Source organism: Nyctereutes procyonoides, unplaced genomic scaffold, assembly GCF_905146905.1.
Source record: "Nyctereutes procyonoides isolate TBG_1078 unplaced genomic scaffold, NYPRO_anot_genome, whole genome shotgun sequence".
Classification (NCBI taxonomy): Eukaryota; Metazoa; Chordata; class Mammalia; order Carnivora; family Canidae; genus Nyctereutes; species Nyctereutes procyonoides.
In genome coordinates this window covers 38,994,189-39,017,576 of record NW_026575125.1, presented here as the reverse complement: position 1 = coordinate 39,017,576, position 23,388 = coordinate 38,994,189, and the positions used below count along the sequence as shown (strand labels likewise).

At 37.0% G+C, this 23,388-nt stretch overlaps 1 protein-coding gene across 5 annotated transcripts in view; it reads right to left on the bottom strand.

The window, feature by feature from the left end:
* Nucleotides 1-23,388, bottom strand: part of KDM6A (lysine demethylase 6A) — a 213,745-nt gene that overhangs the window by 103,281 nt on the left and 87,076 nt on the right. For all 5 annotated transcript variants that reach the window (XM_055337661.1, XM_055337662.1, XM_055337665.1 and 2 more), the window contains exons 5-6: nucleotides 9,927-9,985; nucleotides 857-977 (exon numbers count right to left, since the gene is read on the bottom strand). In XM_055337661.1, the coding sequence (XP_055193636.1) occupies nucleotides 857-977; nucleotides 9,927-9,985 (180 nt within the window). The remainder of the gene's footprint in view (nucleotides 1-856; nucleotides 978-9,926; nucleotides 9,986-23,388) is intronic.

Below are 23,388 nucleotides of genomic sequence, written 5' to 3'. Positions count from 1 at the left end.
TCAGCCTACTGTAAAGTCTTTATCATTCTTTATCTCCCTCCCACCCCCATTTCAGGATTAAGATAATCTGCAGTGGAGACTTAGAACATGGCAACCATTATAGTCTTAAATTCACAAGAATTTAAACTTTTTCCTAGAACTTCTAGTCCTTCAAAAAGCAATGCTTTTGCTGTATAGGAACACACTATTTCTATGAAAAGCCCAGTAAGACCTAAAGTGATGGCATAGACAGCACAAGAAACTCAATTAAAAAATTGAGAATTATCAAATTTCCACTGAAAGTAAAATATTTAAACAACAATATATTATCTTTTCCTAACAATGTTTATATTCACGAATGAGCAATTCAAATGATTTGCAGAGAATACTTTTTTAATAATTTAGATATGGGATGTGTCCTGCTGGTAGAGGTTGACAGAATTCTAGTGAGACCCATGCAAAGAAATAGGCCAGGTTGGGATCATAGATACAGCACCATTAAGCAGCTGGACCTGACCTATATAGTGGCCAATCATTTATAGTGGACTGATTTAGATGTCCAAACTAAGATTGAAACATTCATTCTTTTCCTGATGACAGACTTCAATTAAAACTTAAAACAAAAAAAAAGTGTAATGGTACCATCAGTTACCTATGTCTTAGGATCATAGCTACTTTGTACCCTGAAACCCAACTTTGTGTATCTTCCAGTTCATAGCTGATAAAGCAGTTCTTTCACCTAAATTTTCAAATTTTCTTTTGAAGTGCCAATATAAATTCCAACATTTCTCAATGCTCTAATATTTAACAACAATCCATCCCCCAAAAAAATGCACAAAATGAAACATTGTATCTTGGAAAAAACTCAATAACCTACCTTTAAACTAGACTCATAGTCTGTATTCACTTTGAACATAAGCCCAAGTCGTAAATGAATTTCCTTGGCTCGACAAAAGCTGGGATCAACATAAAGCACCTCCTGAAATGCTTTAATTGCCCTGAAAGAATATAGACATAAGATATCTTAACTTTTTAACACTTGCATGAATTTTTGCTTGGTAGCACAGTTTAACTTCTGCTTTATGTAATACGGTTTTAAAGAAAATGTGTTTTACATGAATGTATTAAAAAAAAAAAGACTTGGAAGTGTACCAGGGTCTTTTATATAATTGAATGTATATCATCTAATTTAAAACAGGAGAGAAGGAAGATCAGATGAATGTATAATCAATTATTCAAATAATACTTTATGGCTTAATAAAATTCTCAGTTTAAATAACTGATTTTACTGTTTCTGGAACTTCCTAGGGGAAAGAAGGGTGGGACAGATAGCTTCGTTTTTTAGAGAGGAGAGATTAATCCTGCTTCTAGTCTATTCTGTAGGAATAAGTCTTCATTTTAAAACTGTCTTTCATATTTAGATTTATAATCCATATGTACCTTATTTTTTATATGGTCTGAGGTCAGATTTCATTTTTTCCATATAGATATCCAATATCCCCTGCATCATTTATAGTAAAGACCATCCTTGCCACAGCTCTGCAGTGCCACTTTGTCCTAAATCAAGGGTCCATATTCATGTGGGTCTGTTTCTGGGTTCTCTATCATCTATCACTTTCCATTCGTTTATCAGTCTATTTTTGGCCCAAATTCACAATTTATCTTTTATAAATGGTCTTGACTACCAGTAGAGCAAATACAAGCATAAGGAACACTTTTCACTGAATATGTATTTTCACTGAATATGTATTTTATACACCTTAATTTGATCATGTAAATATACTACCTACTACAAAATAAAATCATAAGGAAAAATGTCTACTTTGAATTTTGAAAATTGTAACACCAGCTAGAGCAATATGTTGAGCATCATTTTAAATCTCTCCACAGTATTTAGTTAAGACTTATTCCAAGTACCAGCTAATATATTCTTTGTGAAGCTTTTATCAGCTATTCTCTGCCTCTACTTATCTTAAAAGTGGCTATTTAGAATCTTATACAATTCCAAAAGAAAAGTCAATCTTTTATATGAAAAGTTGAAAATACTGTTAACACAAAACAGAGCACAATACCCTCTATGTCTTTTAAGTAACTTTATTTTGATTTATGCATTATCTATTTCCCAAAAAAACTATGTGGGGCTATGTACAGGTTTATTATAAAATTAAGGGTTCTAAAGGGTAATGTTTATCATGAGAGGTGAGGACAACAGGCCTGGCATCAGATACTTTTATACCAGGTAAAACTACTTACTTAGAGAGGAGAAGGCTGGAATCTATGTTTTAGATACCGTTTTAAGTGGGTGGGTGTGTATGTGTTTTATTATCTGATGTGTACAGGTAGAAGAGGGAAGTCAAAGACCTGACAGAAAAGAATTGGTGTAAATTACCATTTTCATACAAAGGCAGCTTTCTGTTTTTCTCAGACTTCAAGTTACTCATCTGCATGTTAAGAGGCTCTCTTTTGTACTTTTCTCAAAGCTTTCTAATAGGTACAGGGCAGCCTCTGTTATTCTCCTGGTCATGATTAGTGCTACCACCTTCTACTACTAAAAGAGGCAATTGTTGGGGGCTGGGGGTTAGCATATAAAAGGTTAGGAAGAGAACAACTGCAGGTGCAAATGAGGCCAATTAAAACATGATACAATTGAGAAAGGGTATGCAGAGGTTTGGGGAAGCTTTTCGGCTTAGAGCAATTTTTTATTTCTTGATCCAAATGACAGTTATGGATGTTTATCTTACAAATAACATGTTAAGATGTATACTTCTGTTTATACATTTTTATGCATGTTACATTCTCTAATAATAAAAATTGAGGATAATGCTTCATAAAATCCTAATGAACCTTAACTTATGAGATGAGTCAGAAAACTCTCTTGTGGAATGGTCAGAACTAAGCGATGTCCACACGTGCCAATAAAAAATCCAGGCAGGCCTGAGTCAAAAATATGAACGAAAAAGAAGGAAGTGGAAGACAGCAAAGAAAAGAGAAAAAAGAAACTAAGAAAGAAAAACTGTCTAAGGAAGGGCATGTGAAAGAAGCAGTGAGGAGAACACAGAGTGTCAGTAGCAAACCCTTGGGAGAAATTATTTCCTACTCTTAGTTTCTATTTCCGGCCTTCCCTCTAAATCCTAAATTTGTAGATGTGTTTTACTCCATAGGTACATTTGGTGCAGACATCTTATCCAAGTAGTTCACAATGTCACACAAGTGCAAAGAAACATAGGTTTAGGAACGCCTGGGTGGCTCAGCGGTTGAGAGTCTGCCTTTGGCTCAGAGTGTGATCCTAGGGTCTGGGATCGAGTCCTGAATTGGGCTCCCACAGGGAGCCTACTTCTCCCTCTACCTATGTCTCCGCCTCTCTCTGTGTATCTCTCATGAATAAATAAATAAAATCCTTTAAAAAATAAAAAAAGAAACAGGTTTATTTTAACAAGTTTTTTATATATGTTAACACACTGAGAATTAAAAAAAAATTAACCTATATGCAAAAACACATGTTCCAACATACTAGTCTGGGCTACCCTATATTTATTCCTTAAGGACTACTGAAAGTGCCCATGAGGGGCACCTGGGTGACATAGTTGGTTAAACGTCTGACTCTTGAATTTGGCTCAATTCGTGATCTCAGGGTTGTGAGATCAAGTCCTGTACTGGGCTATGTGCCCAGGTTAGGGTCGGCTTAAGACACTCTCTCCCTCTGCCCCTTGGCCCCCTTCCACAGCTGGCTCCCTCTTTCTCAAATAAATAAATCTTTTTTTAAGTGCCCATGAGATGGTGAGGCCAATATATATCGAATCATCAAGTTCTTCTCATCGTTGTTTCAAAGTACTCCTCAAATTCATTACCTTGCAGACCGAATCTTCAATATCTCATGACTAGATTACTGAAATAGATAGGCTCTTTTAAGGACTACCTCTGCTCTGCTCTGGCATACCTATGTCTCCTCAAACATGTGGTTCCTGTAATAGCCTACTGACCACGATACTCTAAGTTAATCTCCATGTAGCATTTAAGATCTGTAAACAGTACCCAGTACCTATTAAAATCTATTCCCAGTTATGACCCAACACTGTTCTTCCTCAGCTGTGACCTGGCTATTTCAGGAATTTCTTGAAGCAAATACTGGTCCTCCTGACTTCACTGCTTCTCCTCAGAAGTCTCCTGATCTGAAATATTTTCATTCTTCTACTTTACCCTAAACCCACTATTACCTGAAAGACTGACCACCCAAACTCAACACCAACTATTTTTTACTTAGTGTTAACCAGCTGTTAGGTCCACTTTATAATCAAATCATTTTATTCTCTGTGTAGTGGTGTACACTATCTCCAGTTTTTCCAAATGGCCTATTCCTTGAGGTCCACACTCCTCTTTTATATTTGTCTAAATAACATAGAAAATGGTTAACTTTAATAGATGTTTACTAATGCCATCACTTTTATAGTTGGTTGACTGGGCTTCTCGTAGGGGCAGGAGACAGCAATGTTCCACAGTCTACATACTGAGCTCCTCTCATCTAACAAAATATATCTAGGTTCATTTTCATTTCCATTTCTAAACTTTTTACCCATCTTTCCAGTGTGCTTCCTCAGTTTTTCCCCACATTAGGGGGAAAAAAGGGGAAAAAGTGTGTGTGTGTGTGTGTGTGTGTGTGTGTGTGTGTGTGTGTGTGTGGAGAAAATAGGTACCATTCAGACTACATTCTAATTTTGGTCATCATTTTACCACGTGCTTATCTCACCAAACTGCATGTAGCCAGAGCATGATCTCGGCACCACAAACTAGACTAAAAACATCAACACATATAAATTCTGCTTACCTCAGGATTCTGATGACACAGAATTTTAGAACATAAGAAATGGCTACCCAAAACTATAAAATCTTTTCATGATACAATGCCTGGAAAGGTTTATAATTTTCAAATATTAAAGCATATTCTCTAGCAATAATTTTAATAATTTTGGTGATATAAAACACTACATTTTTGGATTTTGAGAAAAAATGCCAATAATAATTATGCACAGCATAATTTGTTTCTAGAAAGTCATTAAAAAGAAGAGCTTCCTGAGGACTTTACCAACCTGTAGTAAAAATGATACTAACTAAACGTCCGTAGAAGTTTCAGTACATTTGGAAAGAGACATAATAAAATTTTTAACTTTTTTAAGGCTAATATAGCTGAGTCCAGAGATTTCCCTCAGGGATATCTGAAGGGATAAATGGTCTAATACCGCAACATTTGATACTAATAAAAGGGAGAGTATTCTAACTCTAAATCAGTAATAGCATGTAGACACACAAGAGACAGATAATTCCATACATACATGTTAGGAAATATAGAGGTTCCTTTTAAATGTGACAAATGAAAGATTTGATGAAGTAATCAAAGAAACAGGTATGGCAGGAATTTTAACAGGTGGAGATTGTAGGAGAAGGCAGACCAAACACAGTAAATGGCACAAAATTACATAGGTTAAAAAATGCTCAATACGGGGTGCCTGGGTGGTTCTGTTTTGGTAAAGCATTTGCCTTCGGCTCAGATCATGCATGATCCCAGGTCAAGCCCCACGTCAGGCTCCTTGCTCCATGAGGAGCCTGCCTCTCCCTCTTTCTCTGTCTGCCTGCCTCTCTCTCTCTCTCTCTCTCATGAATAAATAAATAAAATCTTTTTAAAAAATGCTCAGTATGTTTTCAAGGAAATGTTAATATAGTGTGACTGACAGAAAAATATGTATTTAGGGGAACAGTAGGCTAGAAGGATCTTTTGAGGCTGAACCAGAGAGGACCTTAAATGTGAGGGTAATTTAGAAATAACACAAAAGGGTTCTTCATATTATCATTTGCTAGTGTGTTACTTCATTGCTTTTTTTGCTCTTTCTAGTCAGTCTTCATTTCATCAGCCCAGACAGTGGAAGATATTTTTTCCTTCCCCTCTTGCAAAGATGTATGTTTTTATTCATAATTTCCCTGAAGCTTAATTAGCCCAAGCCCTTCCAAATTCTCTCTGGCAATCTATGTGTCACTGGTAAGCATAACTTTACCAAAACTGCCTTAGTTAAATGCTGGTTTTGTCAAAACACAAGCGTACATAATAAACAACACATGTTAACATGAACTGTTTCATTTTAATGGAACTAAAACTTTTCATCTAAGAGCATTATTTTGTATTATGATAGCTCAAAAATATTTATTAAATATTAAGTTTTTGCCAGACTCCATGCTAGACAAGCCTCAGGATCAATGGTGGCAGCACAAGGACATGGTTTATTTGCACCCAAAGTGGTCACCACAATGGAGAACTGAGATTCCTACACTTTTAAAGTACACTTGTGATTGGTACAGTGCTTGAGGAATTAATCCTTAAAAAAAGTCACTTGTAATGTGTTAATACTTCTATGTTTCTAATCTCACCTCCACCTCCTTCCCCTAACCCTTTTTAATGTCAACAATAATCACTCTATTTCCTTACCAGGCCTATCAATTAGATTTGGGAGCTTAATTTCCAAAATCCTATGACTCTAGCACAGAATTAGGTTATCTCTTAGATTTGCCACCATAGGACCCTTTCTGATACTGATCAATGGGAATACAAAAGGTTGCAGGTTAGAAAGAGAAGACTGATAAGCGTTTTGAGATGGATATATTTAGAAGTATGGCTGTAAGCTGTAGTAATTTATTACTGTATTGCATTTCAATAACTCTCAAACAAGGATACAGGTTTCTCACTATAAGGCAAGAAAAAACTCAGTTCAAGGCACCCCTAGCAATGTGCCACCTTCATGAGCAAGAACAAGTGAAGGCATGGGCGTGCATTCATGCACATGTAAAAAATTGGCTTTATAAAAGACTGGTTCTAGCATTCTGATGTACGTATTTTACCTTGTACTTCTATGTTGTTCTCCTTTTGGATATCTTTTTAACTCTGGTCCCACATTACAGAGTAGGATCAACAGCAAAATTGCTAAGTCCAATGAGGATGTTACAGTTGCTCTATTACTTTCTGACCTGGGCTCCTCTAAGAGAATGCAACTGAAAACTGGAAAAACTGACCAAACAACTGATCTAGAAATTAACAAATAAAATCAACTCCAAAATAAACAATGGGCAGAATATGGCAAGAAACAAGGCAAACAAGTTAGCAGATAAAACTATACTTAGTAAAATTGTTCTCAATAATATTAAGTTACCATCACCAACCCCAACATACGTTGGTCACACACATTATCATCAAATACTTAATCTAGCAAATGCCAACAGGCACCATTACCAAGTACCAAATTTTACTTAAATTACAAATATACTAAAGATAAAGCATCCTGAGATATCCTAGGCAGATCCTTAGAGCTGACAATACAAAAAAGGGCATAATACACTCTTCTCTAGAAACATTTTGTCAACATATCCTAAAATTTCATGTAAATAATTTCAGAGAAAAGAAAAATGCCTGATCTCAGCAATTAACAGTTACTTAAAATAAAACCAAATAAAACACATAGTTTTAATCTAAAAAGTTTCTAACACTTAAGGCTGCACTCTGAAGCAACTACTCCATGCTTTCTAATTCCGTACCTGTTCAAGAAATAAGATAAGTTAAAGGTTCGGGCACAAGAATTTGTGAAAAAAACATCTGACCAGCAAGAGAGAAAACACGCAGCTAGGATGGATTCAGACAGGGTGTGAAATATGTTGTTTTAGGAAGCAGCTAGAGATGAAACTTAAGATGTGAGAAATGGTGATGACCAGGACATGATTGCAGACTAGAGGGCATTTGTTAATTCAGACATTCCATTGTCCTTGCATCATTCAGTTTCATTTCTTAGGTCAACTGAAGGATACAGAAATCATATATAGATAAGGAGTCATATGATACAATGTTCCACAGCTGCAAGTCCCCTGAGTAGACATGGTCATGTACTTATTAAAGTAATCCAATTTTGAACTGATGATGGTTTCACTTCATTACTGATTTTACATCTATATCTACAATCTACAGGGAGCTCATAAGTTATCACAGGTAGGTGAAAAAATGCTGGTGTGTGGTACACGTGTCCATTCCTAAACTGTAAAGTTCCTTGTCTCAGGTTTCATCTAAATTATTTCTGGCTAGCCATAAAGAATGTAACAACGTGCCCAGGAGAACAACTGCGAAAATGGATTAAAAAAATATCTGTCAATCTTCAAACCTATTAAGAGTGTAATAGAAAAAACATTAGATTGGGGAATCTGAGCATAATCTCGCTTCTGCCACTAAATAGTTACATAATATTCAGTTATACACCTGGCTTTCGTCATCTACAAAATTAAGGAAATAAACTAAGTTATCTCTAAAACTACTTCTGGTTCGAGAAGTTTAGAATTGTGTTTTCTATGAATAGGATCTTCAAGAAACTAAGACTATTTTAAAACAGTCCTACTTGGGATCCCTGGGTGGCGCAGCGGTTTAGCACCTGCCTTTGGCCCAGGGCGTGATCCTGGAGACCCGGGATCGAATCCCACGTCGGGCTCCCGGTGCATGGAGCCTGCTTCTCCCTCTGCCTGTGTCTCTGCCTCTCTCTCTCTTTGTGACTATCATAAATAAATAAAAATTAAAAAAAAAATTTTAAAACAGTCCTACTCTATCCTTGGTTTTAAATATGGTGCTCCACAGTAACGGATAATTTAAGAGAAAAAAATTACAAAGCTTCTTTATAAAGATCAATTAAAGTTTTGTACAGTTTTCATAAGTGATCTGAATGATTATAATACTCTATATATACACACAGGTATTCTCTAACAATGCAGTGCTGCCACAGATGATCAAAACCCAACAGAACCAAGAGCAAAGACATAAGAAAAGACATATAGAAAAAGTCATCCATGTCTACAGTTTCATCTTTAGGGAAACCATACTGAATCATTGCCAATGCATATTTAAAAGCTCTGTGATAAATACCCAGGGTGCCCAACAGGTACATGACAGGATTATAACCTTTGGCCAAAACCTTCCTTTGTACTCTGACAGCATTCACTCAGGTTAAAATTATGGAGAACAGAAGGGACTCTGACCAAACCAGATGTTTCAAATAAAAAATGTCTGGATAGGGCTTTATGGTTTACAAAGTATGCATTATGTCATCTGATCATCAAAACTCTGCAAAGTAGAAAAGACAAGTGACTACAATGCACTTAAAAAGAAACACACACACACACACACACACACACACACACACACACAGAGGGGGAAACGACCTACGGAGTCTATTTAACTCAAGATCAAATTAAGTGACAGTGCTGAGACCAGGTTATCTGTCTTCCAACTCAAATTCTATTATGTTATTTCCACTGAAGAACACTATTACCTTGTCTTGTAAACAAGAAAAACAATAACGGGATGAAGGCCTTAACAACAGGGCCCTACACTTTACAGTTTATAAAATCTTATATATTCTTATCATATTTAATCTCTGACTCTGAAGTACCATTATTCCTATTTTATAAATGAGAGAATCAAGAGCTTGTAATCTTACCTAATTACTAGAAACCGGAAAATACTAATGCACACATGCATATATATTGGCCTATGTGTGTTGGGGAGGTGGAGCAACCAATCCTGTATTTTCCAGTTTCTGGTAACTAGGCTTAGTGACATTAAAATATCTTGTATTGGGCAGCCTGGGTGGCTCGGCGGTTTAGCGCCGCCTTCAGCCTAGGGTATGATCCTGAAGACCCGGGATCGAGTCCCATGTGAGGCTCTCTGCATGGAGCCTGCTTCTCCCTCTGCCTGTGTCTCTGCCTCTCTCTCGCTCTGTGTCTTGAATGAATGAATGAATGAATGAATGAATGAATGAATGAAAATCTTTAAAAAATAAAAAAATAAAATATCTTGTATTTATTATACATACACACACAATATCAAACAAGCCATTTACTAGAAATAACGAGTTATTAGTTTTATGTCAACTTACCAGTGAAATGCATTATAATGGAAGTAGACCAAACCAAGACCATATAAAAAGGCAGCATTCTGTAAATAAAAGGAAAAAGAGACTTTTAGGAAAAGCATTGTCTAATGCAATGTTGTTATTAATATACAGTATCCAAGGTGTTTTAAGTCATTAAAACTATCCTGTATTACAATATATTTACAATATATTTTTAGAACACCAAAATAACAGTGATGAGTCAGCAGATGGCACATAATCCAATCAACTTGGAGAAATTCTTTGGTTTCTTTTTAATCAAACCTGCTCTGAAATAAAAAAAAATTAAAAAAAAACTGTCAGCAGAATTACATGGGCATATGTAAAATAAAAACCTATTATTCAGGAAAAAGAAAATGCTTGGATTATACTATCCCATTCTCACTTGCTTGCATCTGTATTTTTTTCTCTGGTTCTTTGTTCTTTTATGTTCAGGGCTGCCAGGAAGGTAGTTAGAATTCAAAAGAAATGCACAATATAAACCTAGAAGAAATTTTGATATTAAAAAAAAAAACACAGGCCAAAATGACACCTAGCCATTTACATTTGAAGGTTTAACATCAGTGATTCCTGGGCACCTGAGTGGCTCAGCTGGCTAAGCATCCAACTCTTGATACCAGCTCAGGTCATGATCTCAGGATCATGAGACCCAGCCACGTTGGGCTCCCTGGTTAGTGGGGAGTCTACTTGAGATTTTCTTTAAAAAATAAAAAGTAACTACACATCAGTGAACCCTTTTGTAGTACAAATCAGAAAGATAGCTTATCCAGACTCATTTGGACCTCTGGCCTCCAAATAGGAAATAGCTAGCTACTCTCCCCTTTTCTAAAAAGGACCAATGTTTGAGTATCTATTACATGTTTTACCAATACATAAGCAAATCTGTTTTAATAAACCTTACCTGTTTAAAAATAATAATAAAACTTTCACACTAATCCTTGTAAAGATATTTCTACAAACCTATATTCTAAATCCTGAAAATTTTAGACTCTTAATAAAATGCTTCTTGCCATACAGTCTTAGGCTGTATTTCCCCAGAAGCACAACCTGAGACAGAAGGTTTTAAGTATAAGTAGTTTATTCGGGAAGGTGCCCTAGGAAATACCAGTAAGGGAATGGAGAAGTGAGGCAGGGAAGGGAGTAACACCAATAAAGGATGCAGTAATGGCTGGTTATACAGCTAGGACTCAATCCTGCTGGGGATCTCTAGACAGTATGGAACATTCCTAAATCATCTTGCCCTAGGTGTGAGGGACTAGAGTACTTATCCCACAACTGCTATCAGTCACAGGTTATAGAGAAAAAGAATTAGTGATGTTTAAAGTTTAAACAAAAGTGTAAACAGCTGAGTGACTTTTTGGCCTGGAACTGGGTTCTTTTTTGTTGTTATTTTCTAAAAAACATCAAACTGTGCTTTAGAATTATATTGTGCACTTCCTCTGAATTTCAAGTACCTTTCTGGAAACACTGAAAAATGTTTCTTAAGTACATCTCAATATGTAATAAAGATTTAATTTCATTAAATCCTCATTACTCCCCTCCAAATTTCCAAATGAGAAAATTATATGCTACAAGAGTATTCGCAGATGTGGGGATTCACAAAGGTCTCAAACAACATCTATTTCAAAAGTTTGTATTTTTAGAATTTTTAAAAAATTTATTTGGAACTGGTTTTAATCAGGATCATTCCTTTACCACCCCATCCCCCACTCCCTGAAATAAGTGGAGTAGTAAATGCTCAAGGATTAAACAAGCCAAAGTGATTAAAACATACTTCCTCTGCTTTCAAGAAGTATGCAACCTAGTCTGTGCAGGTGATGGCAAATGGGGAGAACAATGTTGTTAAGAATACGGGAGTAGTTAATTCAGAGTCATGAAGTGTTCAACCCAGAAAGTCTAGATTTGAAAGACAACTGTCTTCTTATATGAGGGAAATGGCAGGGAAGGGAGCCCAGTTGAATAGCAGATTAACATCTTTCACCAATTTAATTACCCAGAGAAGGTGGTGTGGGGTGTGGTGGAAATATGAGTTTACTGAGTGGAATTTCTGCTTCCAAGAAACACCTGACATTCTCTCAACATCCTTACTTTGCTCATAGCCTATCATTCCCACTCTAGAAAATTTTACCCTATCCCTGCCACCTTATAAATTCCATCAATTGTTTAAGATCCACTTTAAATGGCATCTTCCTCCATGAAGCTCTGCTGCTCCTCCTACCTCAAACCAAAAGTAATCTTTCCAGCCTCTAAATTTGTCCTCCACACAATGTCTCTATCCTACATTATTAATAGTAAGAACTTAATTTAATGCAAAATGCTAATAACATCATTTCTTTTCTTTCCTTTTTCTATTTATTTATTTATTCATGAGAGAGAGAGAGAGAGACAGAGACACAGAAGGAAAAGCAGGCTCCATGCAGGAAGCCCGACATGGGACTTGATCCTGCGTCTCCAGGATCAGGACCTGGGCTGAAGGCGGCGCTAAACTGCTGAGCCACCCGGGCTGCCCACATCATTTCTTTTTGAAGGTTCTAACAACCCTATGAGGTGGTGGAGGGCTTCCTTTATAGAATAAAGAAACAAGGATAAGAAAGATTAAACAACTTGCTCAAAAAGACAGGTACTAAGTAGTGGACATAGGAACCGAATCTAGGCCTGCCTCCAGAGTTCACTCTCAACTACTGTATCTTTGTTATTTGTATACTAACTAAACCCCATCTCATCAGACAAAAATGCCACAAAGGCAGGAGTGCTAATCATGTGCGTATCCCGTAATTACCTAGCACAGTGCCTTCTACACAGAGACACCCAAAGGTTTAGTAAATTGAATCACCCAGTATTTAAGCTAAGTTATCAAACTCAGCTCTGTAGATGACACAGAATTAGTATGAGGAACAGTTCCTATTAACAAAAAGCTTACATATCTCGGCAAGGAATTAAATCTCAATTTTCCATAACAGTAAACAATGTAATTCAAACATTTATTGAGCATCTATTATGAGTCATAGCAGAGTTATCAACACTGGGAAGACAGTAGTGAGCAGACAAAAATCCCTATCCTCAATGAATTTACAATTTAATGACAAAAGATTATGAAATTAAGTGTATACAATATATTCCAAGCTACAACCATTTAAGAGTTAATGAAGTATAATAAGGACTAGGAAAAGAGATAGTACTTGGGTACTGTTCTCAAGGATAGCTAAAAGGAGAAGGAAAAACAAGACATCTCAGCCAGGGAAACATCTTTGGAAACCATAACCTGGAGGTATGAATGGCTATATGCTCTTAAATAAACAAATTCCCTCCCAATGTACAACGCCACCACAAATGCCAATAGCATCCACTGAGAAACATGGGTCTATGCAAAAGGATGACCTGAGCAAAGCACTGATATGGAAATTAATTTAATTACAATGTAGTCATTCTTCAACCTATACTATGAGGACTTAGGGGAGTAACTTTATGGGAACGTACTATTTAAAAAATATGCTCCTGTTTCAGTACAAATCCTTAGAGGTTAGCGTATACATACCAGGAGTCAGCAAACTATGGCACATGAGTGAAATCCAGCCAGGCACCTGTTTTTGTAAATTTTACTGGAACATAGCTACACCCACCCATTTACTTGTCTATGGCTGCTTCCAGCAAGAGAGACTACCAGACTTACAAAGCCTAAAATATGTACTAACTGGCCTTTTACAAAAGAAGTTTGCCAACCTCTGACCTAGATTGTATTACAGTACCCACCACAACCCCAAATTAAGAAATTATAACTTGATAAGATTGCTATCAATTTATACTGAAGGTTCTTATACTGTGTCTACAGCAAAGTTATTGTCACGGATGTGGCTCATTAAGCTAGCAGTTTACCAATACCAGAGTCCATAGTAGTGTTTTCACTAGTCCCCAACACAGCTCTTAAACTCCTAAGTGCCCTGCTCCCTAATCAGAGCTCCAGGGCTCGATGTGAGAGGGGAGCACTGCAGCCCTGTGGAGTTGAGACACTATAACCTTTATTCTTTCCAGCTGTTCCTTAGCTTCTCTCAGTTTCCCCAGACTACTTCCAAGGTGAAGGGAAGGGCACTGAGGGTTATACTTCCATTTTCAGGAGCATACTTATGTAAAAGTGGATTGGAAAACAAGAGTAACAAGGTTGGCAATGTGACACAGTTATAGCCAGAGAGACAAGCAGATTTCTAACCTTGGGGCTTCTAAGAAAGCTGCTGCTTTCTATGCATAAATGTTTCCTTTCCTCCTATTCTTCCTTCTGTTACTATGTTATAGTCCCCAGAGTAATGAAGGTATTAATAGCCCACCAAAGTGGTATGAAAATTACTTTACCCTGAAAACATCTAAACAATCAGCAGCCACAGAAATAAACATCTAAACTAAGCAGAACATCAGAAAATACAGCTGCTAATGACTCCCCTCCAAGCGAGTTTACTCATAGGGAAAATACTGACCCTCAGCACAGGAAGGAATTCAACTGCCAATCAGCATCAAAACCTATGTTGGGGACAGCATCAAAGAGTCCAACAGAACCTTCCCTACCTTCCCAATAAAGCCCTAACCCTGCCACCTAGTTTTCTTAAGTTCAATAGAACATTCCATACTTTCCCAATGAAGTCCTAAAACTCCTGTTTTGTTAATAAGTTTATATATGAACCTTTATCTCTGGTAACTGAGGGAGTCACTCCTTATGAAGTAACTCCAGCATGTACATCTGAACAAATTTGGTCTTTTCTCTTGTTAATCTACTGTCAGATAATTTTTAGACCATTCCCCTGACCTAAGTTGTAAGAGGAAAAAGTATTTCCTCCAACAGTGACAAGCAGCAACCCTATGTAAAAATCAGACTAGGCAGGGACTGGAGTGGCAGACATAAACATATCATGACTTTAAGATTTTATTTATTTAGAGAGAGAGAGAGAGCATGCTTACCCGCAAGTGGGGGGGAGGGGAGGGCAGGCAAAGTGGAGGGAGAGGGAGAAAATCTTGAGAAGACTCCATGCTGAGCTCAGAGCCCACCTCTCCACCAGAGCCAAAATCAAGAGTCAGAGGCTAACCCAACTAAGCCAACCAGGCACCTCCCCATATCATGATTTTAAAGGAAAACATGTTTCAGGGGCTCCTGGGTGGCTCATCAGTTAAGTGTGGGGCTCTTGGTTGAGGCTCAGGTCATGATCTCAGTCAGGGTCAAGGAATTTAGCCTTGTGAGCTCCTAGCTCAGCATGGATTCTGCTCAAGATCGTCCCTTCTCCATTCTGTTCTGCCCCTCCCCCAATTCATGCTCGCACTCTCCCTCAAATAAATAAAATATTTAAAAAAAAAAAAAGGAAAATGTGTTTTAAACACAGGAGAGTGACAGTAAATTTAAGATCAGAACACTGCCCCTCCCTCCCTCCTTGAGGCCACAGCTACTTTCTATTTACCACGGTTTGGCTTTTTTCAGGAAAGGTTAGACCTAGCATCCTCCAAGCATGCAACAATAAGCAGCAACAGAAAAAGGCAGCTGTTTCCCAGACAAAGGGAGGTTGAGATTAACAAAAGAGAGTATTAGTTAATATTTAAACTTCTAAAAACTTCTTTAGACAAGACCAAAGTTAAAGCTAATCATTTTGGGCAACTAAGCGGGTTCTAAATGATGAAATCATCAAAATCATTGTTAAAATATGTACTTTGGATAGAGTAACAATTTGATTGTAGCACCAACATCCCATAGTTCAGTAATAACCTTTGAAGATATAAATTATGTTTTTATACAAGGATATCATTAAGAAATAAAATCAAGCCAAACTAATAGAAAAATATCAAGTTTCTTAATCTTATTCTTCTCTGATACTAATCCCACATAGCTAATGATACACAATGGGAACATAAAATCTGTTATTCATCCAATCTGGGGACCAAAAGAGGGGATGGGGAGGTTGAAGGCATTCCAAAGCTCTAGGAACAAATCTCCAAATGCCTTCTGGTTACCTCCACCTGTTGTATATACTACAAATACCTGAAACTCCACAAATCTTAGATTGAAGAGGAGTCTAACAATGTTCTAATGGTACTGAAGATTTTAGAAAGCAGTAACAATCTCACCAGTTAAGCATGACAAAAGTAGTCCTATTTTTGTTTTTATTTCCTTCCCACCAATAAACCACATTCATTCATAAAACTCATTTTACAACCTAAAAGCCTCTGAATCAATCCCCTTTCCATTCTTAATGCCTTTCTCTAGGTAATTTAGGACCTCAATTTTGTCTATCTGGCCTCTTGCAATAGTTTCCTAAATCCTCTCCCAAATTCTAACCTCTTCCACCATTTCCCCCCTTTCAATTACCTTCCACACCACTGCTAATGAGCTTTCAAAAACTGTAACATGACATTGTTCTGTCTGAAATTCTTCCCAAGAGTCACTACAATCTCCTGTGACTTAGAGGGGTTTCATTTTATGAACCCTTACTCAATCTCCCTGATCTCACAGCCCTCACTTCAATCAGGACAAATAACATGGACATTAATGAATAAAATATGGTCTTACACATTTCTGTGATTTTAAACATGTTTGCTTCCTCTGCCGAAAAAGCATATGCTATCTTTCCTTCAACTGACTTCTCAATCTGGCAAATTCCTTTTTGTCCCTTAACACATCACTCACCTCTTCTTTCTTGAAGTATTATCTGACATTCCCAAGCCCAAAGAGAGTCAGGTTTTCTGATACATGTTCCAAATGAATATCCATGTATATTACAAATATGCTACTTATCACTTCCACTAGAATGAGTCTAAATGGTAGAGATAGAACCCAATTCATGTTTTGATCCCTACGACAAAGTAAATACATATGTAAGTTATTTAGGAAAGGTTTGCTGCTAAATAAATCAATCTCTTACAGCCGTCAATAACCTATTACACATTTTTTCATCAAAGAATTTAATACTTTGTTAAATTCAATTTATACTGAGTCACTTCCTTAACATGGACACTTAAAAGGGTTTTCCCAGTTATAATAATATAAAAGGAGGAGTTATAATAAATATAATTTACTAAAAGGAGGTTGCTAAAGCTCGTTATATCCATCATGTTCAAAATTATAGCATTAGATAAGTTTTGCTTCCAAAACCTATGCATAATATTGCATAGTGATCAAAAAATCAGGCTGTAGAGGCCATCAAACTTGAGTCAGAACTCCAGTTAAGACTCATTAAACAAGTTAATTAATAACTTAGTCTCAGTTTCATAGGGTTGGTTTGAGGAATTAAATAAGATCATACACGTAAAATACTACCTGGCACTTGAGATGTTTAGAAGAAGTAACAGAGACAATGTATCTAACACCTCCAAAAAGTTATCTGGCGCATAAGTATTCGATGGATAAAGCATGATATATAAAATTCTTGATAACCCTCACATGCTATAAGAAAACCTTGCACATTCAAAATAAGAGGACTTATAAATAAAAGAGAGTTATGGACGAGACTACTCAAAACCTATGCAACATTTGAGCTTGCTGGCAGAGACGGTAAAGTGTCCAACTCTTGGTTTTGGCTCAGGTCCTAATCTCAGGATCCTGGGATTGAGCCCCAATTCCAGCTCCATACCCAGGATGGAGTCTGCTTAGGATTTTCTCTCCTGCTCCCTCTGCCCCTTACTTCTGTACTCATTCTCTCTAAAAGTAAATAAGTCTTTAAAAAACAACACCACCTATACAACACTATAACCAGATTTCAACAATAGTAACTGGTATCTGGAGATAGGCTGAAGCATTCAAGTAAGAAGGCTCAGCATGGTCATAGGTTGCCATAGTTGGTATTAAATATGAACAAAACAGGGGCGCCTGGGTGTCTCAGTCAGTTCAGTGTCTGCCTTTGGCTCAGGTCATGATCCTGGGGTCAAGACCTGAATTAGGCTGCCTGCTCAGTGGGGAGTCTGCTTCTCCCTCTACCCCTCCTCTCCTGCGCATATGCACTCTAATAAATAAATAAAATCTTATAAAAAATGAACAAAATGAAGCTGGAATGCTGGCAACCCTTTAATTAGAGCAGAGCTGGCAAGTACTGAAAATAGCTGAGAGCTGTGTATATGCAAGACTGGGAATGAGCCTTTCTAAGGAAGAAGATGCAGGTACTCATTTTTAATTTTCTTAAAATCTAGACTACAGCACTCCTGCTACTACTGCAAGCAGCCAAGCTGAGAGCTTTGTTCTTTCCTAAGAAGGTTGTAATTATATTCCCATTATCTAGACAAAAATTTAAGTGAAACAATAAGACTTTCAGGTCAAACAAACATAATTATAATTCCCTTAGCCAATAACATAAGTTAATTTGTATCATGAGTACAGTCTATTTTGCAACAACATGTACCTTCTCTTACTGTTTTCTATTCTCTTATGATCAGACAGAATAAAGACCTTTCTCAGCCTCCTTTGCAGCTACGAATATTCATATTACTATATTTCCGCCAGTGAGGTATGTACAAAGGGATGTGTATGATCACAGGATTCCCTTAAAGGAAAGGGCTGTTGCCCACTGCTTCTTCCTCTGACCAGCTCCTCAGAATGCAGAACCACCTTCAAGGCATCATATAAAGAAAACTCAAGAAAGCAAAAATATAGACCAATTCCAATTTTGAACAAAAATGTAAAGATAGGGCAGCCCGGGTGGCTCAGCGGTTCAGTCCAGGGCGTGATCCTGGAGTCCTGGGATCGAGTCCAACATCGGGCTCCCTGCATGGAGCCTGTTTCTCCCCCTTCCTGTGTTTCTGCCTCTGTGTGTGTGTGTGTCTCTCATGAATAAATAAAATCTTAAAAAAAAAAAAGTAAAGATACTGGGGCATCTGGGTGGCTCAGTCAGTTGAGCTTCTAGACTCTCCACTCTCAGTTTCAGCTCAGGTCAGGATCTTAGGGCTCAGCAGGATTCTGTTGTGATTCTCTCTCTCTGCCTCCCAACCGCCGCCCCCCCCCCCCCGCCCCTACTTGAGCTTGCTCTCTTCCTTTCTCACTCTCTCAAATAAGAACCTTAAAAAAAAAAAAAAAAAGTAAAGATATTACATGTTAGTGATCCCAATCTAGAAATACCTAACAATGATAAAAACTTACTACCAATTTGAAGTTATCTCAAAAATACAAGACTGGTTTAAAGAGAAAAAAATATAAAACTATCTCAGTGGATGCAGAATAAACATCTGCATACAAAAGAAGTGAAACAACAAATGTACTCTATCACCTCTTTCAATCAATCCTGTCCTGGCACAATAACAGGCGAAAAGATCAAAAGAATTGGAAGAAACAAATTACCATTAATTATAAAGGCAGGATAGTCTACATAGAAAATCCAAAGTAACGTAGTCAAATTAGACAAGTTAGTAAAAGTTAGTGAAACTGCTTGATAAATTTAACATATAAAAGCCAACTGCAGTTCTATATATCAGCAGAGATCTTTAAAAAAATTAAAAGGACATTTATAATAGCAATAAAGCTGTAAAATATACTTTATAATATGCACAAGAACTTCATGGAAAAATTACAGAATTTTATGGAGAAAGATAGTAGTCTCTTTACAATGAGAGTTTGTTGTTTGTTTTCAGATACAAAGCCAATGCAATTTCAATCAATCCCTGGAAGTCATTGTGCTTGATTTAACTTTAGGACTCTTGATTTCCAGCAGTATAGAAACTGACTAAAGGTGCACCTGGGTGGCTCAGTGATTGAGCGTCTGCCTTTGGCTCAGTTCAAGATCCCAAGATCCTGGGAGCGAGTCCCACATCAGGCTCCCTGCAGGGAGCCTGCTTCTCCCTCTGCCTGTGTCTCTGCCTCTCTCTTTGTGTGTCTCATGAATAAGTAAATAAGACAGACAGACTGAAACTGACTACGTACTGAACAAGTAATGAAACAAATCTAAGCCTCCAGATCTGTGCTACCTGTTGTAAAACCATTTACCATCTATCTGGCCCTTGCCTTTCTTTTCCCACTTTGAGTCCTACACCAATAATCCCAGGCTCTTAAAACAGGAGTCCACAAACTAGCCAATTTTTTTCTTTAAAGCCCAAGAGCTAAAAATAATAAAGCCTAAAACATTTACTATTTTGTTCTTTTAAGAAAGCTTTTGGACCTCTGCTCTAGACGATAAACTTGATAGAGTTCCCTAAACACTTAGTGTCCTTTCATGTGCTGGCTCAGTTATCCTCTTGGAAAGCTTCTCCAGGTGTCCTAGCTGGAAAACTCCCATTAATCCCTCCCTCAAATTGCAACTTCTCTGTGGAGTCTTTCTAATCCCCACTCAGACTTTCCCATACATTTTACTCAAAGTGTTACACACTTCTGCCTCCCTCATGGCCCCCCACATCTCCAATATATCATTTACCAAAAACATGCTTATTTGTGTCTCCCTTCACAAGAATATGGGCAACTTGAGAGCAGGAACTTACTTATCCCTGTATTGCCAACAAAGCCCCTATCAATGAATGTGAAATCCAATTAGTGACTGACATAACTAGAGTAAAAGTCACTGAAAAGTCTGAAGATGAGCACAGATTCCACTAGTTCCCTAGTTTCTGTAACTTTTAATCAATAGTTCTTTTAGACAAGCATACTACCATAATTCAAAAGCTATTCTTTCTTTTCTTAAATTCAAGTGGGAAAAGAAAGGTAGAGAGTAAGTTTTGTGTATTTTAAAAGTTTACAATTAAAAATATATCAGAATTGTTTAATAAAGTACATTTAAGAGAAGTCATCAGGAAGCAACAGAACTTTCCATTTTAACATGTAGCTTACTGTGTCCCATCCGTACATAGCAGCATTAACAGCATACATACATTTTTATTACTACCTTTCTACTTCATGTTATAAACCATAACAGTAATTTCTAAATTTCCCTGATTCATAAAAGACCTTAGGTTTTGCTGCTATTGTTGAAGGGGATCAGAACATGGTACTCCAAAGTATTCCACTTGGCATAAGAATTACTTTGAGCTGAAGGCATCTGAGTTCCTCCAATCACTCATACATTAAAAGCAGAGCTTCCTAAAAGAACCCAAGTGTCTGGGATCCCTGGGTGGCGCAGCGGTTTGGCGCCTGCCTTTGGCCCAGGGCGCGATCCTGGAGACCCAGGATCGAATCCCACGTCAGGCTCCCGGTGCATGGAGCCTGCTTCTGCCTCTGCCTGTTTCTCTGCCTCTCTCTCTCTCTCTCTCTCTCTCTCTCTCTCTCTCTGTGACTATCATAAATAAATTTTAAAAAAATTAAAAAAAAAAAAAAAAGAACCCAAGTGTCGTAGTAAACTCCCTCCCAGAGAGCAACTCTGACTTTGTCACAAGACTATCATATCTCCCATCTATTCTAAGGGCTCATTTATCTTCCAAAAAAAAACTGTTTTCCTGTAAGTGCCCTTTTCTCCCTCTCATCACCTACTAAGTTGGTATATAGCTCCAAATTCTAGCCACCCTTGGGGTTACTCATCACTGAGTTCTCCCACAGGTATAAGCATTGCATGTGTAAACAATTTTTTTCCCTCCTGTTAACCTGTATTAAGTAATTCACAGGCCCTAGCCATGAACCTAAGTAGTCAGAAGAGTTTCTCTCCCACATTTTTTTTAATTATGCCATTTCTACATGGTAAACAGAGTTGTGTAAGTAAGCTTTTGTTTTATTATCATCTAGCATTACAAAGATATTTATTATAATCACTAACAGTCAACATGTAATAGCATGACAGAATAGTCACGAAACTGGCAAATTTTCACTACTTCCAAAACGACTCATTTGTACTGAACTAGGTAAGAGAAAGTATCTCTCAAGAAATAAAATTTTTAATTACATAATAAACATTGAGTTTTGAAATGTTAAACAAAAATTAAGATTTAATCATGGATTACAGATCAATGATACCTAATTGTCCATTCTGAATTCCAAAAGACTGACAAAAATTAAAGTTTATCATATAAACTTTATGATATCAGCCACCAAAATTCTTTGGATAGGAAAACCCTGACTTGAACTGACAGAAGTCTTTAATATAACCAATCATGGGACGCCTGAGTGGCTCAATGGTTGAGTGTCTGCCTTCAGCTCAGGTGGTGATCCTGGGGTCCTGGGATTGAGTTCCTCATCAGGCTCCCTGCAGAGAGCCTGCTTCTCCCTCTGCCTATGTCTCTACCTTTCTCTGTGTGTCTCTCATGAATAAATAAAGTATTTTAAAAATAATAATAATATAACCAATCATACTATCAATGCAGAGGTGTAAATATATTGTTGTCACAGGTGATATTATGTAATACAGTAATGCATTATCATCTTTTGAAATCCAAAGGAAAAAAAAAAAGCCGTTCAACTCTACACAATTCTGAATGCAAGAATTTCAGATCAAGAATTGAAGCCCTGTAGAATGATGAATCACTTTATTTTTTAAGATCTAATTATAGAGGACATGTTTGAAGAGATGTGGTTTGACAAAAGATGCACAACTAAAACTGAGGAGATAATTATCTCAGTCACATTTAAAAAAAACCATATACTTATATTCCTCAATTTACAATATACACTGTGGGTATAAATCACACAAAATTAGCAGAACTATAAATATAAAAAATTAAACCTAAAAATCACTATCATGAATACTGATCACCACTGGGTAAATACTATTGGCTCACAAATAATACTGCTGTATTTCTTATTGATGATTAGAAAATAGAAATTAAAGTAAGTCGCATCCATGTTTTTAAGTGACAAAGTCTGGTACAAGTTCTTGAATCCTGAGAGAACCAAAATGTCTACCCCCACACTTAGCCTGGACCCCAGAACCTAAACCACAATTGAAAGTCTATGTTAACATGACTTTGCTAGTCCTCCGCTTTCATTAGCATTACTTTACTTATCCATGTCTCCTGCCCAGGCACATAGTCTGTCCATTATTATAATAACCAAGTTTTCAATGAAAAGCATCAATAATAGTTTGAGGCCTAAGATTCTTTGAATCCCTTAACTCAAATTCCTTGCCTTGCCATAACCACCATTTCTGGACTGTTAGATTTGTGGAGGTTCCTTCCCAATCAAGCTCCCAAATTGAAAGATCTGTCTTAAAACAAAGTCTGAATTCTCAATCAATCCTGGCCTTACCTTCTCCCCTAGAATACCAACAAAGCTTTGTAGAGGTGGTATTCTCCTTTAACATGGTAAGCAATAAACTCAGGTTTGTGTTCTTGGTATTTGGGGAGTCAGCTTTTGACACTTGGGAGGATCTCAAATTGCCGGTTAAGAACTCTGATGAAACTACCAATGATAAATTAATCTGATGGCTAATTAGTATTTCATGTATTGGGCATTCCACCATTATGTTCTCTTATTATTAAAAATATCTACAGTAATTTTTTAAATAATAAATTTTATACTAAGTTTTCCTTGTTATAGGTAAGATTAGAGGGGAGTTCCATTGCTGGCAATGGTAGACTTATCTGT